Source organism: Protomyctophum parallelum (genome assembly GCF_964188405.1).
Source record: "Protomyctophum parallelum genome assembly, chromosome: 3".
In the NCBI taxonomy this organism is placed as follows: Eukaryota; Metazoa; Chordata; class Actinopteri; order Myctophiformes; family Myctophidae; genus Protomyctophum; species Protomyctophum parallelum.
Genome location: NC_139698.1, coordinates 24,773,677 through 24,796,179, shown reverse-complemented (window position 1 = coordinate 24,796,179; position 22,503 = coordinate 24,773,677). Strand labels below are relative to the sequence as shown.

The 22,503-nt window shown below is 44.7% G+C and overlaps 1 protein-coding gene across 1 annotated transcript in view; it reads right to left on the bottom strand.

Moving 5' to 3' along the window:
• The window catches only part of g6fl (g6f-like), a 30,138-nt gene extending 9,307 nt beyond the window's left edge, over positions 1–20,831 (bottom strand). The window contains exons 1-6 of the mRNA XM_083761966.1: positions 20,667–20,831; positions 19,574–19,915; positions 16,665–16,931; positions 15,822–15,857; positions 9,864–10,199; positions 7,010–7,285 (exon numbers count right to left, since the gene is read on the bottom strand). Coding sequence (XP_083618092.1) covers positions 7,010–7,285; positions 9,864–10,199; positions 15,822–15,857; positions 16,665–16,931; positions 19,574–19,915; positions 20,667–20,748 — 1,339 coding nt within the window. The 5' untranslated portion in view covers positions 20,749–20,831. The remainder of the gene's footprint in view (positions 1–7,009; positions 7,286–9,863; positions 10,200–15,821; positions 15,858–16,664; positions 16,932–19,573; positions 19,916–20,666) is intronic.
• Between the last annotated feature and the right edge of the window lie 1,672 nt (positions 20,832–22,503).

Below are 22,503 nucleotides of genomic sequence, written 5' to 3'. Positions count from 1 at the left end.
GGGAGAGAGAAATAGTATATATTATATGTGCAGGTACTCAGTCTAAACAGGTAGAGAACCACTGCTGTCTCTCGATTTCACATCACATTCACAGTTTGGAAACCAATCCTGGGCCAGTTTTAAGGCCAGTGTTTGGTGGGGATCTTTTACGTTTAATAGCTTTGCACATTATAACACCCGGTAAAAATACTTTTTTATTTTTGAGGAGCACTAGCCCCTCCTATACACAGGTTTAATGTTTGTCTTTAGTTCAAAGTTTGTTTTGTAAACGCCATTGACAATGAAGGGAAATGTTACGCCATAATGTGCCATTTACGTCATATTGTCTCTTTATTGTTAATGGCGTTAATGGTGATTTGGTTTCATTTATTTTTATTTTTTATTTTAGGTTTTATTATCTCAAGTACACCTAAAAACCTGAACTTTGAACATTCAGTGGATTTTCTGTGGTCTGGAGTTTTCTCTGGGGGTTGGAAGCCTTTTGAGCTGCAATGAAAACAGGCAAAACAGTGAAAACAGTGACATCTGCTGGCAAATGTCATTGACATGGGATTTGCAGACTGTGAGCACTTGTTTGAGCCAGAAAACCTCAGACCACAGAAAATCTACTGAATGTTAAAAGTTCAGGGTTTTTGGGTGCAATTGAGCTCACAAAAAAAATGTCACAATCCCTTTAAGATTAACAACTCGAACAATGACAAAACATACTGTTTATCACAAAGCTGATCGTTTTCCATTCTGCTACCATAATAAGCATCTTGTCTGATTTAGTGGTTTCTATCTGACAGGCTCGAGGCTTAGCAACGGCTTGGCTCAGAGAGACCTTTGCTCAACTTCAGCTTTGTTTGCAAAAGGCTTGGCCTTCAGCCTTAACCTTAGTCCCGCTTCAATATAATCAACCATCATTCCCTGTGTGAGATGCTATTGACTGATTTATTTGTGTGAGTTCGTGCGCGTGTAGGCAAGTGTTGCGTGTGCGTGAGTGTGTGTGTGCGTGCATGTGTCCATGTGTGTAATGCTGTGTGTGTAAAAAGGGTGCTAATGAAATACTGTAGTGAGGGCCGACCCCGTGGACTGACCTGCTCTGTTCTCCGTGCCAGTTTGAACGTGTGAATTATGGTAATTGAGTGCAGTGGAGCGACGCATAAGTACCCTGACTTTCTCTCCACCCCTTCTCTCCTCGATCCTCTCCCTCTCTCTTTTTCATCACCTCTCGTCCTCTCCTACAGTTCCCGTCTTCCCTTTCCTCTGTCGCCTGTCTGCTTCATCTGGAATGAGGTATAGTATATTTGTACGGGCGTGATTGTGGAGGGTTGGCTGATAGAACAGTAACAGTTTGAAGGCTTTGCAAATTAGGGGGACCGGCGCCACGGAACACACGGCACATGATTGCGGAACATCCCTGACATTTGAGTTATTTTGTGCAGCGTGAAGCAGAATGATTGCTATTTATTACGTCCCGGTAATGGAGGAGTCTGCCTAGTGCCTACATTTTCGCATTTTCTGAACTGTGACACTATTAACGTAGCATTGCTGCCATTCCCGGGCCTCTTGTAATGACCAGAGGGCTGTTTGGTATACTGTGCAGCGTAGGCTATTCATACATGTATACCGGTAGTACAAACCTAATTGTGTTTGTTCGCCACTAACGGGCACCCATCTCTCTGTAGCAGAGTGCTGTCTTCTGACCACAGCTTCCTATATCATTCAAGGAGTTTCACTTTAAACAAATATTTGGGGTCAGGGTTCCATTCGACATGTGAACAGTCTTATGTGAACAGTTTTTAAGTTGGTTGATTCTTAATTTTTTGATATTTGGTATTCATTTTAGCTGCCCCGCCCCTTCCTATACGAACCCTGTCTGGGGTGTTCACATAAGCCTGAGTATAGATGATGAAATGACTCAAACATAATTTGTTTTTAAAGTGAAATATATATATATATATATATATATATATATATATTTTTTTTTTCAATTTACTTTTTATTGAATTTTAATCTGACAAACATTACAAAATTACAAAATGCAAAGACTGAAAATCTTAGATTAATATGGCAAAGGGATTTAGGATGTGAAATAAGTGAAGAGAAATGGTCAAATATAATTTCCAAAGTTGGGTGGGCCACTAGGGATATTAAAAGCAAATTTACACATTACAAAATTACTATACCCCTGTGAAACTGTTTAGGATGGGCTTGGTGGAAGACAAACGGTGTTGGAAATGTAAAGGGGAAGATGGTACATTTTTACATGCATTTTGGGAATGTCCTGTGGTTGTGCCTTTCTGGAAAGAGGTACTGGGGAAACTTGGAGACTGGATGGGGCTAATACTACCAGAATGCCCAAGGTTATGTCTCTTGGGAGATCGCACGGTGCTGCCACAGGGGTCACCAAGGCACAACATGCATTGGTGACTGCAGGCCTTATTACTGCAGCTAGGTTGATACTGAGAAACTGGAAGAGCTCTGCTACGCCAGAGATCACAGACTCACTGGACCCAACTTATGACGGAAACGGCATCCTTTGAATACTCAATTGCCAGGAGGAATAACGTCAAAGGGAAGTTCCATGAGATATGGGACTATTTTTATTTGTATATCAAAGGATTGTTGTAACATTTTGTATTTGTACATACATTACATATGATATAACGACGAGTGTCAACAACAGAGTGTGGAGGGGTGTTGTCCAGGGGTTTTCTTTTTTTTTACTGCTAGGTGTGTTTTGTTTGTTTGTTTTTTCTTGTCTTTTGCTTTTGTGTAAGTCATGTGGATTTTGTATGCTTTATTTAAAATCATTAAAAAACTTTGATGACAAAACAAGTACTTCAAACAGGTGTATCTGCTTCTACAGGTTAAACAAATTAATTTAAACAAAATCAGGTCTCATTGTCGAGATATGAACAATCCATCTAAACCAGTTATCTGTGAAGACTTCAACCTGGCCTCTAAAGCTGAATGTAATTCTTTCCATAATAAATATACCATAGATTAACCCATTCTGACCTGAGATCAGATTCATACGAGGTTTTCCACTGGACAACACACTGGTCTGATTAACCCATTCTGACCTGAGATCAGATTCAAAAAATGTCGGTCGTTCTTTGATTTTTCAAAAATCAAAAAAAAAACCTACAAGCTCGTATCGCGCCACTCGGTGGCGCGATATGAGCTTGTAGATCTGCTATTTTTAAATAGCTAAAGCACGACATGATGCTGACACCAAAATGGGTGCCCGGTCAGAATGGGTTAAATCAATCCATTCATTTATAGTTGGTATGTGAAATATCTTTTTTAATTTAGAGTCACAATGTACTCTGCAATGACGCTGAAAATATCTCTCTGCTGTCTGTTTCCGCCAGTCTCTCTCTCTCTCTCTCTCTCTCTCTCTCTCTGTCTGTCTCACGGTCCTTTTGTCACTATGTCTCTCTCCTCTCTAACTCTGGTTCTCTTCCCCTCCATCTCTATCCCCATTAGTCTTATGCTGGTGCCTATCGTCGTCACTGTGCATTGTGATGAGCTCTGGGCTCCTCAGCCACCAGTGATCTATTGGGACGTCTGCGGTGAGCTCATCACCGCTAAGCGATCCATTGGACTGTCACCTCCTGGTTTGTGTGCACGCCTCGCTGCTCGCCAGCAGCCAGCCAGCCACCAATGCCATAAAGCCTGAATAATTTAGTTTCGCTATGCTGGCCGGCAATGTCCTGGGGTCCTGTCTGCTTATATCATCTCACTGATGAGAGAGATATAGACTAGACTCCGCACGTATGGTATGCATTATGGATAATTTGGGGCCGGGGAAGAAATTACTTTCGGGGAGTTTGAAAATTGGGTTCAAATGCTAAATGTAGGTAGTGTATGACGTGTGTCTGCCACCCCCAGAGTTTTATGCAGTGTCCCACTTAGTCTTGCGTAGACAGACAACTATTCCACAATCTCCGAATGCTATATAGAGTCTGGAACTACACCTCCCCAAATGCGAGCAAGGAAGCTGCCATTTGGGTTCACGAAAATATATTTGAAAATATTTTTACATTTATTTTTTGAGGGGCGCTAGCCTCCTATGTCCAGCTTTGAGGGTCTGTGTAAACACAAATATTAAAGACGAAAGTGTGTAAACACAAACATTGAAAACAAAAGTGTGTAAACACAAACATTGAAGACAAAAATGATGATGCAAATTGTGATTGTCCAGAATGAGATTGGTAAAGAACGCCCCTCACGTCACACAGGTTTAATGGATTTCCATCCATTTCTGCTAAGCAGCAAGCTTAGATATGCTTAGATGATTTCTATTCATATTAGGATAAATTTGCGGGACCGTAAAGACGAAACGGAAGCAGGGAGGAGGCTTCACTTCTGCTTTATGGCTTGCTCATGATCGGAGCTTCCATTCTCCAGACTGTATGACGGAAGCATATATAGAAACTGCGAGAGGCAACAGTCTGGCAACGCAAGACTTTGTCCCACTAAACATGAGGTTGTGTGGTCTAAAGACAGGATACGTGTTCTCTCTCTCAATGTCACTATTACAAATTGTGGTACAGCTACAGTACTTGGTGAATCAAAGTGTTGTTCTAAAACACAGCTATCCTCTTGTATACTTGTACAACATACCCAAATCATTCCATTAGGGACTGCTTCCAAACTGTGACGTTCCCGCCCCGGCTCGACATGCAGCAGTACTAGTCCTGACCTTTGACCTGCTTAACAACGACATTGAAGAGCTGTGACACATGACATCTGTCAGAGGCCAGCGAATGGCGTCCCTAGACTGTAAACCAAGGGGCCTCAATGTCAGCAAGCCCACAGTGGAGGCAGCATGCCTGTCTGCCTGCCTGGCAGATAGCTTGACCTGAGGTTGGCTTGAATGCACAACACGAACGCTTCACAGAACATCCATCCCAAACTACACACAGGAGCGCTATATGGTGCCACAGACTGTATGTACAGTATGTATGCCAGCATAGGCTGTGTTTACTTTTAAAAAAATAAGGTGAATTTAGTTTTTAAATCATTCTATAAGCCTTGCAAACATCCCCAGTGTACAAGGTTTTAACATTAGTCAAAAGTGTGCTTTTACAATTCTGCTAGTGATCATTTTGTAAGAGTGTGTGTCATTCTTTCAAACAGTGAATATTTAATAGAGCATATCATATCCTTTGAATAAAGAACATTATAATACAGTGCAATACTGTAAGACTATTTTAAAGCACAATTTGTCATAATGGCACTGGAGAGAAAAACTGCCATCAACATAATACCACGTAATAAAAAGGAAATCACAGTAGATTCGGTTCGGGCAGTCTTTGATCTATTATTTAACAAAGCAGAAAATGTGGTTTGGAGGTAATTCCCTGTACCGTGGCACAATTTTCATATTTTATCTTATGAAATCTAACATATTGCCACGATGACATATATGACATTTAAAAAGCACTTTGGTGAGATACAATGCCTTTCATACAATGCCTTCCATCCAACTTTAACACTTATTATGCTAGGATGTCCACACACGTCCTATAATCATACGCCCTCAATTAATTGCATTGAATTGAATTGGTGCTATTGGTGCTTATTTCCATCGCTCAAAAATCTATTTTGTTTGTATATATCCTCTATTCATAATGTAAATAGTATCCCAAGTGGCACACTTTGCTACTTATTTTGATGGAAATAAGCAAATTAGCACAAAGGGGAAATAACCAATAATGCACTTTTGCACAAAATTACACCTGGACCTCTTTGGTGGGGAGTCTGGGACGTAACAACTACAAATAAAGGTAAGAAATCCTTCTAGTATGTAATTCTCCTTTAAGGTCTTTTTTATCGATATATCAATTTTTTGACAGCGGTGTTGCTAGGCAACGCCTTGCTCGTCCGTCCCGGACCTAATTTGCTGCGCACGCAGCCATTCACTTCCTGGTTTACGGCAAGGAAACTGAGAAGGAAGTGAAGTGGTCACGTGACTGGGCTGCGCCATGACACTTTCATGGGAGCCAAACTACCCGGAAGTTTGGCAGAATGCACTGGAGTCAATGAGAGCTCAGTGACCAGCTCATGAACAAACATTATTTATGAACAATTGAGACCTTTTGTAAAGTAATCACATCTGGAAAATAACAGAAGACATGTAACACATTATTGTCTGCTGTGTTGTTATTCGATGTGTACATTGTGTAACTTTTATAGAGGTATGGTATCTCTATAAAAATAGAGATACCATAAAGTACAAAGTACATTTCTGAACGCACCAAGTATCGTGAGACTTCCCACCGTTTCCTGTCTGGCAGCCAAATATCGCGATACTTCGGAGCCAGAAACGATACCTGCTGCTGTTTAGATCCTCAGATAAAATGATATACTGCACTCTGTGCACATCGAAAAGTAAGTGATTAGAAAACAACCTGTGATATTTCTGTTATTTTCCAGAAGTGATTACTTTTCAAAAGGTCACAATTGTTCATGAATAATGTTTGTTATGAGCTGGTCCAGCCGGCTCCATTCACTGCCATGTATTCATTGCACTTCCTGTGTGAGTTTGGCTCCCATGAAAGTGTCCATGAAAGTGTCATGGCGCAGCCCAGTCACGTGACCACTTCACTTCCTTCTCAGAGCTTCCTTGGTTTACGGGCCGACAATCTTCCTTATTTACTCTGAATCTACGGCGCTGTCCATGGTTTTGATCAGAACGCCGATGTTCTGTCCTAATTTCTGACTTCATCATGCCTCTCGTTTAGAATATTAATGCTTCTAAAGAGACATCAGTTTTATGACGGCGATGTAGTAAAGGAAGATTTCACCTCCCAGTTCTTTTGGGGGGGAAATGAAAGGCGGGGGTTTTCAGAGAAAAATCTCCCTCATTATGATTGGCACTCTAGCGCCTTTATTCTGACAAAAGGATTCCCCGGGCACCCACCAGGATTGTTAAGCAGTAGCGCAGCACCTTCCCCTCAAAACGGCAGTCAGAATATCTCGACTCTCATCACACGCATTGCCTTTTCATTACCATTCGTCCCACCTTCAGGGGCCAGCAGCGCGGCGGCGACCGTGTGCACGGCCCAGATGGTCTGCCGGTTCCTCAGCTGCAGCGTGCAGGTGTAGTTCCCGGCGGCGTCGGGGCCGACGGGCAGCGCCAGGGAGGTGGTGACGACCCCGGGGCTGTGGCTGGACGCGTGCAGGCGGCGGCTCAGGTTGTGGTGCCTCCAGCCGGCCCGCTCCACCTGGGACCTCTCCGAGTACTGACACCACAGCTCCAGATGAGAAGGGGAGCGAATGGCCTTGACTGCAAGACGGGGATAAATGGAGGGAAACGAACAGCCAGTGAGGAGGAGGAGGTGGTGGTGGTGGGAGGGTGGGCGCATAGGGGGGTGAAGAGGAAAGATGAGAGAGGAGATAAGGGACGAAACCAAGAGGATGTGCGGTGAGGACGAAGGAGGAACAAAGGTATGCGAGGGAGTTGAAGGAGAAAACAAATGAAAAAGAACAAGGGCGGATAGAGGGTGATGCGAGGACGGAATTAAGGAGGGTGGGATGGTGGTGGGGCCGGGGAGGGGGGAGGGCATGGGGGAGACAACGGGCTTTTCAGTGTAGGGTCAAAATAATATATATTCATTACGGAGATTGGCTGCTAATGTGTTGGTTGACTGTGACTGATGCTCAGAGTCTCATCAGGACGAAATGAGAATCCATCTGGGTGTAATCAAGGCCCATAGACGCAAACATAACACACGCACGTGCACGCACACACACACACACACACACACACACACACACACACACACACACACACACACACACACACGTTTCAGCCTTGATTAGAGTGATCAGTGCGGGCCACCTACAGTACAGCCTTGGTGGGAGGGCACTCAGCAGGTATAATCATACATAATGATACTTATAATGAGGTGGGGTAAAAATATATGTGCCACATGATGTGTGTGACGGAGCATGCAGTGTGTGTGGGCGGGTGTGTGTGTGTGCACTGCAGTGCATAGGCGCAGTATGTGTGTGTTTGTGCGTAGGCAGTGTGTGTGCACTGTGCAATGCACATAGGCGCAGAGTGTGTGTGTGTGTGTGTGTGTGTGTGTGTGTATGTTTGTGTACAGTGTGTGTGTGTGTGTGTGTGTGTGTGTACAGTGTGTGTGTGTGTGTGTGTGTGTGTGTGTGTGTGTGTTGTGTGTGTGTGTGTGTGTGTGTGTGTGTGTGTGTGTGTGTGTGTGTGAGTGAGTGAGTGAGGGATGCAGACGTGTGAAGCATGGTGACAATGACAGATCGGCTGGTCATGTCTGGGCAGCTGTGATGGATGCCAGAGGGACTGTGATTAGTAAAGCCTTCCAAGGCCGACTAGACAGGGCAAAGTGTATGTGCACTCTGTGTGTGTGTGTGTGTGTGTGTGTGTGTGTGTGTGTGTGTGTGTGTGTGTGTGTGTGTGTGTGTGTGTGTGTGAATATGCTTTGTGTGTGTGGAATTAGTCAACTATAACATTTGCACGGCTCATCCATAAAAGCCACATAAATCCGATGTTCTATTTGAAATGTATAAATGGAGAAAATGGCACAGTGACCCACCCTCGCCTTATAGGATCAAATGACTCTGCACTGCCTCTGTCTCCACTTTCCTGCCTTGATATTAAAATATTAAGAGCACTCGTCTACAAGAACACCGTTAAAATGAATATTTACCCAAGCTGGTCACATGCATGCATAGCATACATGGTATATGGCACAGTACTTAATGAATGTGGTAGGAATGATCAACAGGCCTCCCCCAAAAGTTCAAGGTTCACAACCACGGTCAAGGTTATAATTCCATAGTCAAATGTTATGTTATGTACTAAGAAAGCAGCTTTGAACCACTGACTAAGACCTGTCCTAACTTCACTTCACACGCTCCACACTCTTTCTCATTCTCTACCTCCTTGTTCTCCCTGCTTCTTATCAAGTCAGACAGTCCATGGGCCAGTGCAGGCACCATTGACATGCATGGGAGGTAAAGACTGGAACCGGTAAGTTAGGCGAAATATATTTGGAGTCCATTAAAGCCGGCTGGACCAACTTGTGAACAAACACTATTTCTGAACGATTGGGACCTTTGTCATGTTATAATCGGTTCAGGAAAATATAAAAGAAGACAGAATAGGTTGTTTTGATGTTTTCCAATCTTTTTTTGTATCATTTTATCAGCATAAACAGCAGCATGTATCGTTTCTGACTCGGCAGTATTGCAAGATGCCAAGATTTGGTTGACCGACCAGTCTCACAATACTTTAGCTCTTTCAGAAAATTACTCTTTAGATACCTCAATAAAATTATATCGAAAAGAAACACAGCAGAAAACACTGTGTGACAGTGTCTTCTTTTATTTTCCTAGGCTGAGTATTATTACACTGGTCGCATTTCAGAAATAGTGAAATTTATAAGCTTGTCCACTTAATTGGTTCTCATTGATTGCAATGCACTCCATTGAACTCCCGGCAGCAGTTTGCCACCCAGTGTAACGAGTCTGCCAGCTGGAATTACTGGATAGAGAAAATCACACCCTTAGAGTATGAATAGAGACGGCACCCAGAGGAAACCCTGAGGCGAAATGGACATAGTGGTATTGCAGCGCTCGCCCAAACACAGACACGTGAACGCTGTTTCATACGTGAACGCGTGCATGTGATAGTCAACGGCAGCGCGTTCATGTGTTTGGACCCAATGCATCCCAGAATGCACTTGCAGAATGCAATCGCCTCATGCGCTTTTGAGCAACTTAATGCAAGTGGATGGGAGGAGAAATCCAGTGCCATCTCTATTCATAATACTCTAAGCTTCAACCCCACATTCTGTACCTCCTCCTCTCGCTTCTTTAGTATATACCTTTCAACACGCTGAGTCTGGTGGCCTGGCTGAAGACGTTGTCATTGAGGAACACCTCACAGATGTACAGGCCGCCATTAGTCACTTGGGGCCGGAGGTGAAAGCTGAAGCTGCCGTCCTGGTGCTTGTAGGGTGGGCCTGCCAGCTCCAGCTGCTGCTGCCCTGCTCCCTTATCCGCCTCGTCCCTCCAGCGGTCATACACGTACGCCAGCTTCATGTCCTTCTGTCGCCTGTTGTCCGGGGGCTGCCAGTACAGGCGGACGTAGTCGCCCTTGACGGTGGGGCAGGACAGGGAGAAGGAGGATCCGGCCAGGGTGGCAGTGGAGATCTGAGGACCTGTTGGAAAAAATAAAGCACACTTGTGTGAAATGAGCAGTGCCTTTTATCACGATGATGTGTAAAGCTACACAGTGTATTTGTAGCTGTTGTAGCTTTCGCAGCAGCTACAAGTGTCGGATTTGCTTCGTATAGCTTCACGTTCACGGCTTCCATTGACAATGAATGGTAGACTGTGTCGTTGCGTCTGCCTGTGTGAACGCAACATTAGATTGAATTCTGTGATAAGAAAGCGTGCACATATAGGGTATAGCGAAAACTAGAACAAGTGCCCCTCGGGGCACATGTCTCCACCAGGGCAGGTCAGGTTGTGGCCTCCTGGTGGCGCACGCTATAATAGGCCAATGTGAAAAGGGGTGCCATTTCTTCTTACGCCTTGGATGGCAATTTTGATTTGAGGCATTTTGTTCCAAAAATTTGATTTGCAAAAATCCACCTGTTGGTGGCTCTATAACAGGCCAATGTGAAAAGGGTGGGATATATTCCTCAGCCTAGCAGGAAAGTCTGTGAAATATTTCACGTAAATTGCATGCTGCGTTCATGATTTGAGGCTTTTTGTATGAAATATCAGACAGATCCGTCTTGAACACATGACTATAGAGATACTGTGTAACGATTTGCGGGATTTTGGGACAGAATCTGTTTTTCAAAAGTTTGCCGCCTGGTGGCGCTATAACAGGCCGTTCTGGAAAATTTGGGGCAGAGGTTTATTGTTGGCATCTAGGGAATGTGTGTGCAACATTTGTCATCGACCGGTTTAACGGTGCCGGAGATTTGCTGTACACAGACGGACGGACTTACGGACGGACTTACGGACGGACGGATGGACACACGAACGGACACAAACACACACACACACACACACACACACACACACACACACACACACACACACACACACACGGACGGACGGACGGACGGAGTGCAAAACATACTCTCCCAATGCCTTCGGCCTGGTGGAGACAATGAAAGAGAAGGCCAAGGTCAAGGTTACAATCAAGGTCGAGGCCAGGGCCATATTCACAGCCATATTTACAGTAATAGTTGTGTAATGTTCACTGGTATGGAACACAACCTTAATTAGCAGCATTGGTAATGCTACTGGAAATGAATCAACCATGCCAATATAACTGCCTATTTGTACAGTTTCGGGCTATTGCTGTTCTCTATCACGGCCCATTTTCTGATTGGCATTGGCTCATTAGACACATCTGCTACACACACTCTCCCTGTTGATCAATCAGGCAGACGTGCTGTTGTCAGTCACTTGCTGTGAGCGTGAACTTATATTCTGCCCATTTTCCTGGTGTGGCGGCTACAGAGTGGCGCTGCGGCAGCCTAACTGCACAAAAACAAAGACTAGTCTATCTGCAGCCGTCCACGAGGAAGGCTAGGCTGTCACCTTGAATTTGGATCTGTCTTTGTTGCTGTAATGAGTTTTATAACTATTCCTGCCATTTCCTTTCCTCTGTACGCTGTGTGCACCTTTTCTAATCACAGAATTCAAGAATCTAATTTAACTTATCCTTATATAAGACAAGTGGACCAAATACTTCAAAACCTTTCATCTCTATCTCAGTGGATCAGATTCAGATTTTGGGTAGTTCAAAACCAATTATCTCAGCAAACTATGTCAATAAGATATATAAATTTGGGGGGCACGGTGGCACAGTTGGTAGTGCTGTCGCCTCACAGCTAGAAGGTCCTGGGTTTGATTCGTCGCCGTGGGTGCTGGTGGCGTGCCTCCCCCCATGCCATCAGCGCCCACACCCGAGGCGGGGTTGGCGAAAGGGCCCCTCCGTGTGGAGCCTGCATGCTCTCCCCATATCCCCTAGGGTAAGTACCCTCACAAAAAAACATGCAGTAATCCTGGTCTCTAAACTGCCTCCCCCTGGCCAGCCAGGGCGCCTGGTGGAGGGGAAAGAAAGTTTCGAACTTTTGGGCCCAGCTGGTCACCAGTTCAGTTCACCACATTCTTGAGACTGAATCTGCAGTCCAGAAAGCTGAATTAATTTCAGCCTACGCTTAGCTCCCTCCAATCTTTCAATTTCTTGCATATTTCTCCCAGACTCTTGGGTTGAGCGAGTCGTACAGGTTTAATTATAGCTCCCAAGTGTAATGTCTGTGTTCCTAATCTTTCTCATCTTTCATATTCCACATTTGAATTTCATGCAAGTCTCAATTACACACCCTATCCCTCTTTTAATCATTGTGTTCTATTGTCCCCCAGGTCCACTTGGGGATGGCACTCCTCTCCTTCAGCCTACCCGCAGACAAGTATCTTAATGTTACTTATCTTCTGTCCTCGTGTAACCTCTCCTTATCTCCCTTTCCCCGTACAGATAGAGCTGGTAAAGACTTGTACTTGGTGTTATAGAGCCTGCTCTGCCTATAGCCTAATAGTCCCCTCCATGTCCTTTTGCGTTCCCTTCACTGGCTTCCAGTTGCTGCCTGCACCCAGTACAAAACACTGGTGATGGCCCACAACAAAGCAACGAAGGGCATGGCACCCTTTACCTTCAGCATCACATCCAACCCCACGCCACTTACAGCTCACTTGGACCAGCTAATAGAGAGTATGCACATGCATGCTTTTCCCATCAGGACACGCCCCCCTCATCTAGACTGAGTGGCAAAACATTGAGCAGCATGGAGTGTTGGAGTTTGGAAGCGCTTGTTGGAAGTCACTCAACCGTCCTGAGTACCACCTGTTTCTAAATGTCACATAATGCAGGAGGCAGAAGAATGTTGTGTTATTGAAGACAAGCATTTCCAAACTCTTGACACTTCAGATCCAATCCACAATCAAATACAGGGCATTTCTTGACAGAAAGTAGCTCATAACGTTTCTATGGTGGATTTTTATGATACAAAAACTTTGCAGATAGAAAGAGGATAATTCAAGCTTTTCGTACAGCTGCAATGTTGGTGAGTTTAACCTTGTTTAATGCAATCAGTCAGGACTTTTCTGTTTGGATGAATGGGCTGTCAATGCCATAAAGTAGTTTTTTGCCACAGTAGTTATGCGTTCCCGCATAACTTCTAGGTACGATGATGTCACACGCATACCCTCTATACAGGATTTTTTGTTTTTAAATCCTAAATTGTCTGTATTTCTATAGCGCCCTGTGGTAATTACTCTTTTCAATGTACTGAATCTATCATTCAGTACAGTTCACCAACATGTTCATTCATTGCTTGGCTGGAGCTCTCATGCCTTCGTTGTGCAACTGAAACACAGACTCACTGACTGTGTATCAATCAGTGCAACATGTTCAGCCAAACGTACCCCGCCCTCAGGCTATGGGATCTCCAGGGACTCGAGTTGTGTTGCACACTCGAAATGTGCCTCATATTTCAATACTGTAAATAAATATGTTTATTTAATTGAAGAACGGCCCACACTACACAGTTTACAGTGCGGACCGGCCTGGGTATGTTTATCCCTAGTGATTGGTTAGGGAAAATCAAATCCCCTCTCCATTGGAAATAGAGGGGAGGAAAGGTCACTCTTCGGTCTCTAGGCTATCTGCAATCTTCTCCTTTCCCTCCACTATTTCATCTGTGTTTGACTGTCTCTGACCTCTCTCCTCCAAGTCAACATGCCATATGTCCACCAGTTACTTGATCATCTGAAACCCGGCCTCAGAGCTGAGCAAACCTACATCATTCGCAGAATCGCCGCCTGCAGTTCATTGGAGCGACATGTAATCTTATGCATATTGAACTCAAATATGGTAAAGGCACGACCATAGAGTATTAAAAGGATAGAGACTGAACCGGAGCGATAGCCCCGCCCGCCGCAAACGGCTGCTCAATGTTAAATCCCAGCTGCACGGGGTTTCCTCATCATCGTAAAGTTTGCTTTGGTCCGCCATGTTGCGGTCAGGGTTACTGGTTTGATGTTTCTGGTAGGGTTAGTAATAGTAATGTCCAACATACAGTACATGTTCACCCATGGCTTTCTGTGGTGCCATTCAAAGTGACTACTCTACTGGGTTGGGCTTGCTTGATGCTGGATCCAATTAACCCCTTGTATTTCTTACAGCTGAGGGCTGAAAACACCCGCGTGCGATTAAGTCTGGCCCCTCGCAATTGTGGGAGGACGCAAGGGTGACGAGCCAACCAGATTCGTCTGGAACCAGGCTATAAACAACCAGGGCCCAGTATGCAAATATGGGGTGGGACATTGCAGAAAGAAATCTAATATTGAGAGGGATGGGACTAATATCCATGCAGTGATATAAGTATCGCTACGCAAGGCTAATGAGCTTGTTTTTTTATTGTGAAAATGTGTGCGAATCTTATCATTATACATGAGGAGAAAAGGTGTGAGCACCACTGATATAGCAGACTCGACCTAATAACTCATAGCAGTCGTTGCTTGTATTACTTCTCATTGCCTACTTTTTGATACTGTAGATGCTACAGTAGTTATATTCTGTAGATGTATGTTGGTTACTTGTTCACAATCACATGTCTTTTATTTTGATATGTAGACAGATGCTACTCTAGGTTTGATGTTGACCTGGTATCCTAGTTTCTTTATAGCACCTTATTGTTTTCTTTGCACTCTATTTTATTTGTTGACTAGGGTTCATGCCATTTACTCCGATCTTGCGCTTACATCATTGACTCTGGATAAGAGCATCTGCTAAATGCATAAATGGAAGTCTTAATAACGGAATATCAAATATTTTGGTGGGTGGAAAAATAGAAAAACTCTGCTGCAAATGTATGTCACTCAACCCTATAATGTCAGCTTATGCAATGCAAGAGCCAACATTCAGAATCAGGGCATCTGGAACGATTCCAAAAATAATACTTCACAGTAACAAAACTTTTGTTGTTGTCGGGGAGAAGAAAAGAGTTGCTGTCTGCAAAACAACAAGATTTCGCCCCCACAACGAGAGCTAAAGAATGTTATAGGTGGATGCTTTGCATTCTAGTCCTGAAATCTAAATGTGCATTAAAATGATGTTAAAATATGCTACTGTTGAGGCTTGAGAACTTCAGATCCAAAATGTGGGACATTTCGGGTCACAAGTTCTGACTCGACTTGACCTGAACACAGAAAAGTGGAACTTAACTTTAACACATGTGAAGGTTAAGACTTGAGAGACCAACATATAACTTGGATGGCATTGACAGTATACTCTCAACTCTGGAGAAAGTGTCAGTGAAGAGACAAAGGAATGCTGAGATGTGGGTGAGTGAAAACCCATAAAGGAGTGAGATAAACTGGTGAGAAGTACAGTAAAAGGAAAGAGTGAGATGGGACAGGCCAGCGGGAGATTAGTAAACATGATAGTGCAAGGAGGAGATGCTCTGGAAAAGAGGATTGGTAAGCGAGAAGAATGAGATGGAGGCCAAATGGAAGAGGATGAATGTATAGTGTGAGAGAGAGAGAGAGAGAGAGAGAGTGAGCACAAACCGAACAACAAGAGTGAAGGGAGATGGAGGGTGAGAGGGTAGTTGACGGCAACAATGGAGGATTATGTTCTTATGTTCTGAGAAGCTCTTCCCTCAGTTTGTGTTTTGCATTCTGCTCTGCTGCTGACAGCAAGCTGCTGACTGCAGGCATTGGAGAGCGCTTGTTGTTGTGTTCCATAAGTCACTCACCGTGCGTTATGTTACGGAAAGAGGCCACCTTGGCAGCTGCAGAGAGATGGAAAAAGCAAAGTATAAAGTCAATTCAAAAAGCGGAAGTGATCAATAATACATGAATGCAGCAAGCCAAATACAAACTCCAATTGGGGGGCAAGTTGGGTATATAATTTTAATGCAGAACTTACAGCTCAGACCTCGGGAAAAGTGGTCTGTAAAATGTGACTACTTTGAAGAAGCATTGTTTAAATAAGTAATGCCATGCCAGTCGGTCGCCTCTGGCACTGCTGGTGCCCGTCTCACCGTCGACGGCCGCAATAACAAACTGGCTTTTTGTTTCGCAACCCTTTTGCTCTTTCTACTGTCCTCTGTCCTCTCTCCCTCCACTTTCTTCCCTAATTGGATAGTCCAGTGTGCTTTTTTTTCTTTCTTTTCTTTACTGAGTCAATTAGATAATGTAAAAAGCTGAGAGGAAAATGAACCATTGACACAATATACTCCCTTCTATACCCTCACTCTTTTCATTCTTTTCTGCTTATTAGACAATAACGTCCTTGATTGGGTCCATTTGGTTTATATTATTATACCCTCTGGAGGTTGAATAAACACTGTGGATTTTACAGTGTATTTGGGCATCCCCAAAAAGGTCTGCTCCGCATGTTAAACTGTGGGTCTGCAGTAGAGAGAGGCAGAATGAGGGGTTGGGACATGAGACACATGGCAGGAATTACATTATAAACCTTGAACTTTGCCCACCGTACGCATTACACACTCTGTCTAAACCAGTGGCCATGCAATTCTCCTGCTAACACCAACCCCCCCCCCCCCCCCCCCCCTCCTCCGACAGGCCCATCTTACTGTCCACGGTGACGTCCACATTGAATGCGAAGAGAGGGCTGCTGCTGTTGCCATTTGGGTGAACCATACAGGTGTAGGCCCCACCATCTGCAGGCTGGAACTGTGGCCGCTTGGCCACGACGCCTGTGTTCCTCATGGTCTCTGACCTCATGGGCCGGCCGCCAGGCGCCGCCCAGGTGATCCTGGTGTAGGCGAAGCCGGGGCTGACCTCTGCGATCAGTCGCAGAATGCTGTTCTGGAGGACGGGAGGCCTCGGCACAATGGTGACTGGAGATGGGGGGGGGGGGGGGGGGGGGGGGGGGGGGGATGGTGGCGTGATTCGAAGCACAAAGATAGATGTTTTTCATATGCATTTACTTATCGCATGGATGACATGTGCATAATGATGCTGAGGATGTGATTTGACGCGCATCGCAGAGTGATTAAGAAGTGCTTAAGTAAAGTACAGAATGGTATAGCAAAAACATGAGGGCTAAATGCATAAAGCATGCACATTTAAAGAGGTTTACATGCAGGGGAAGAAGAATGTGCTGTTTTTCCATGTATTAAACTGAAGAACGGCGCAAGATATGAACATATAAAGACGCGTTCCTCACAGGGGATTTGTGGTGTAAAAACCTAATATTTGTTTTGTGTTAATACAATATTATGTTGACTTGGCAAGGTTTTTGCACTCGCAGTATGCAGCCTATGTATGTATATTGTGGCATTCAGAATCAGCACACAAAGCATGGCCTTGGGCCACAAAAGAAGACAGCTAGGCAGAGTGTGGGAGGGCCAATATCATTATGCCCTGCTGTGGCAGAACTGTAGAGAGCACAGGTGAGCAGCATCAGCAAATAAGATGACCTATTTGAAAAAAAAAAAAACATTACATCAATGCTGCATTTTATTCATTTAACGATAGAACGCAGAATCTGTTTAACATTCAGGCCTGACGTAAAAATAGAAGGTTTTCTAAATGATTTGAGGCACATTTTCACTATTTTTCAATATCTAAATTATAACATAATGTATGTAACCACCAAAAGGGGTCCACGCCCAAAATGGGTTAACTTGTTTTGAGACGAATCAATTGAACTCTATTACAATTATTGTTAATTAATATTTACCATTTGAGTATAGTTTGCTTTGAGTCCACATTTATGCAATGCATTACATCAGACAGACACCTATGTTGTGGTGTATGAAGGCAAGATATACTGTAAATATTCATATTTCATTGTAACCTCAGAGTACACCAGGGCTGTAAAAATCCATATTTTGTACCAGAAGCCAAGGTTATTGGACTGTGAAGCAAGGACCCTGGACTTCTGGCCTCGCATATTGTAAAGCAATCTGACATGTTTACCAAATGCAAACCGTTACATAATTCAGCACTACAGCAGGTGTTTCAAGTTTCAATTAAATTCTCCAATTTGTGGCCCCTTGCTCACTGTATCGAAGACATTATGGCCAATGCCATCTGGAAAGAAATGTTTCCTATAGGGACAAACACGCTAATCATGCCAGGAAAATGTCAGCACAGCATAACATATAGCGAACAGACCCCCTCGCTGTCAGGGTTGGGCATTCAGGCCTGTCTTGGTGTACGCCACACATGCACTTCCCTCGCCTACATGTTGAGAATGGGGACATTCGTCCGAACATGCGGAAAGGTTGGCGAACATGCGCTGCTGGTTGGCGAACATGCACTAAGGTTGTGGTGAAGTATGACTCATCTGACCCTATCAGTGCATTCATCTTTTTGATGAGGGGTTTATTCATTTTAACCCAACTAACCTGACGTCTTTCATTGACATTCACAGTCACCTGTGGAAGAGTTAATTCTTGTACTTAGATACTGTGCTAATGTATAGTCTGCGGTCATGGAATGTGCACTTTCAAACACAATTAGTTTGCCTATTTACTGATGTCTGAATGAGGACAGCTCCTATTGAATCATTAGCCAGTTGAGCAGTGGTTGTGACTGAAGCTTCTGCCATCCATGCCCCAATAATGAACCCTCTTTCATAGTCGATTAGATCTTGTACTCTTGGCATCCTACTATAAATGCGCCGTCACGTCTCTGTCTGTGAGTGTGTGTGCGTGTGTGTGTGTGTGTGTGTGTGTGTGTGTGTGTGTGTGTGTGTGTGTGTACGGTTGTAATGCACGTAACTCTAGAAACGTTCACCCCACGACTTCACATTCGACACACAGACAGACAGTTAAAATGCAGAAGCAGCGAGTGCATTCTCCGACAGCGGCAGCAGCCACGGCGCCGCCGCCAATTGCCGACAACAGCCGTGGCAGTGTTTCCTCTGCCACCGGCAAAGCCTCCTAATCCGCCACAGACCGCCGGCTGCCGGCAACTGCCGCTTGCCGACATGTGCTGGCGGCAAGCGGCATGTGCCGGCAGGTGCCTGCAAGCGGCAGGTGCCGGCATGTGCTGTGGCAGAGGAAACACTGCCACGGCTGTTGTCGGCAATTGCCGGCGGCGCCGTGGCTGCTGCCGCTGTCGGAGAATGCACTCGCTGTCCCTCTTAAAATGGGTGCTATGACAATGAGTATTGCGTACTACAGAGATCTCCATACACAGTATGGGCACAAAAGGGACACAGACAGATAGTTAAAACGGGTGCTATCACAACAAGTTGACAACGGGTATTATAGGTTAACAAGTTGGTTCTCAAGTAGGCCGGTGGCCGACGGGCACGTACAGGTCTAGTCTATCTGAAATTGACGTCATATTGAGGTCTATACGCTCCACATAGCCTGATGTGATTGAGTAACACTATAAACCCGATATGTCAATAGAGACAAAAGGACGATCTACAAGCTCACAACGTTTGCATCAATCATGATGTGTTGTAGGCTTGTAGACATGCTATTCTTTATGTACATACATACCAAAACCTGTTGTATTTTACCTGTAAGCACAGCCAACAGTATGATCCTCTCCCTCACTTTCCTTTCCTGCCGTTTGATCAAGCACGAGTAGAGTCCTCCGTCCACCCTCTCAGGAAGGAAGAACAGAGAGAAGTTCCCAGTGTCTTGAAAGTTGCTGTCCGTCAACCTCATGGACGCCTTGGAGGCTCCGCCAGAAAACTCCTTCCTCTCGTTGGCCGAGAGGACCAGCTTCCACTTGCTGTCGCCGGGCGACTTCATTTTCCAGTTAATGGTCACGGCGCCCCTCGCCGCCTCGACGTCCACGCATGTCAGGGTAGCCGGTCTGCCCGCAGCTGTCACCACTACATCGTCCCAGTTGCCATCTGAGGGCAGGAATGAAGGAAAACACATTGGCATTTTACCAAAGCAACTCAAGGGAAAACCATGAGGAGTGCATATCTACTAACAGTACTAACAGTCCGATACTACTTTTGTTTGACGTCTTACACTATAACCTACCCAAACCCATAACCAAAAAAGCCACGGGTGAGTCTTAACCGACCATGCATGTGTCTTAACCGGCCACGCATGTCGGAGCCATGGGTGAGTCTTAACCAGCCACGACGGTTGATATGTTGGTATATGACTATAACGTATGCCCCCCACTCTGCTCTGCGTGTTTTGGCTGAGTCAGACCAGCTAGGTCAACTTTATGACTGAACCCTTAATACCAATCAATAGTATCTATCGACCAACGGCGTGCAAGGGCGGAATAACAATCACTAAAGAAAAAAGGGTTAACGCTTGGGCCTCTCCTTGACTCTCAAAGAGGTGAATTTCTATTGACTGAGACGCTGGGTTCATATGACTCTGAGATCATGTTAAAACTCTAAGAAGAGCATACCTATTTACACGCACCTCGACAGTGGATGCAGGGCCAATAAGGCAATCATGGAAAGAGGTATCCCACACACCATTCTTATAGACTCTAAGAAGAGCCACGGGAAGAGAGTAGAACACTGTGCCAGATGGAACATCCAAGAGGCAAAACTGAGGCAAAAAACAAACAAAAAAGCTAACCAACAAAGAATCTTCCTCGGAGACCTTCTACAACTACCAACAAACGCTCCATACCTGTAACGGATGCACCCAAGAGAGAGGACAGTAACACCGAGGAAGAATCAGCCAGGATGAAACAAAGAAAGACCAACTCCATGATGCAGCACACAATGTGTGTGTGTCTCTCGCTCTCTCTCTCTCTCTCTCTCTCTCTCTTTGCACCAGACTTCTTTCTCCCACTCCCACAATGTATATCCAGTCCTGTTCAGGGTATAATAATGAGAAAACATGTCTTCAGAGCCAACATAAGTGACAGTGCGGGGCAGGGCCTGGTCATGTGTCCTTCCGCTGAACGGGATATGACATGAGTAATATTGGGATAATCAACAGGAAGGGGACTGTCACTATTCTCATTTAAGGCATGTGTTTGTGCGTGATAAACTGATGGATGAAGTTGCCCTGCCGCATGTGTGTGTGTGTGTGTGTGCGTGCGTGCGTGCGTGGTGCGTGCGTGCGTGCGTGCGTGATTATGTGTCGCCCAATGATTGTGTGTTTGCCCTACGGCTAATCTTGCAAACCAGTAACCCTGACTAGCGTCAAAGTTGTTGTTTCCTGCATGTTTATGTTTGTGCAAGGAAGTCAATTCTCTGAGTTGTTCAAATCCATTAACAACTATATATTTGTGTGTGAAGTTATAATCAGAGCCATAATCCCTATGGGCTATGGCCAATCTGGAGTCGTATTTAGGTACTTGGATTGTTACTTTTCTATTTACATTTATTTAACCAGGGGAGGTTGTGCTCTTTTTCAGTAAAAACCGAGCAGCTCCCCTTGATCAGTTTGGGGTTTCAGTACCTTGCTCAAGGGCACTTCAGTGTTGGATGTGGGATAAGTGGTGGCCATTTAGGCAGTGCAACGAACCATGTACAACCCAGATTGGGCACAAACAAGGGACTAAATTATTTTCGCTCCTATGCCACCAAAATATGGAATGCCCTACCAACAGTCATTAAGACATGCGAATCCCTTGACTCCTTCAAAACTGCTCTCAAAGGGCACCTACGGACGCCTGCAATTCGAAACTGGCCCCCGTAAAATCTGAATCCCCCCCACCACCGCCCACCCATTTTCCCCCTCACTGTATATGTTTCTTTTCCCTTTTTACCTCCTTTATGATGAATTCCTGTTCTGTTCTTTGACTATATAGAAGTGTCTATTTGTACGTCTCTAAATGTTTTGATGAATTGAACAAGGTGGACCCTCTTGTAAACAAGTGTAATTGGGTCGTCCACTCTTTGTATTGAGTTTGTGCTTGAAATGTACTGTAATTCTGCAAACTGTTAATAAATATTTAAATCAATCAATCAATTCACTTCCCCACCCATATTTTTCCCCACCTTTCTGTCACGAATGTGTTCTTGATAACCTAGCACTGGCCACATGGTCACATGTTGAATCTGTACGCCCAAAGCAAGAGCTGTGTCCGTCCGTGTCCTCGGTGTGAAGTTGGACTTGTTCTCTGGGGGTTGTCCTCTGCCAGGGCTGTGTATCGTCCTCTGCCAGGGCTGTGTATTGTTCTCTGCCAGGGCTGTGTATTGGCCTCTGCCAGGGCTGTGTATTTCCACCTATCCTTTCCAGGTAACCTGGTTACCTGGTATACCTGGTGTTATAATCTGATCGCCCATGGTTGTGTACTTGTACGTGAATACACAATGTACTAGATATGTATTGTGTACTGCCTGAACTGTAGCATACGTTATAGTTAGCTACGGGAGACATCTCAGACAGCAAGGTCAGCTTGCTGCAGTTAGCGGTTGTTATGTCTCAAGTGTTCTTGTCACGTTATTGGGACAGCTCTATATATTTCCTGTATGTGTGTAATAAACTTTGTGAACCTTTAGCGTGATACTGT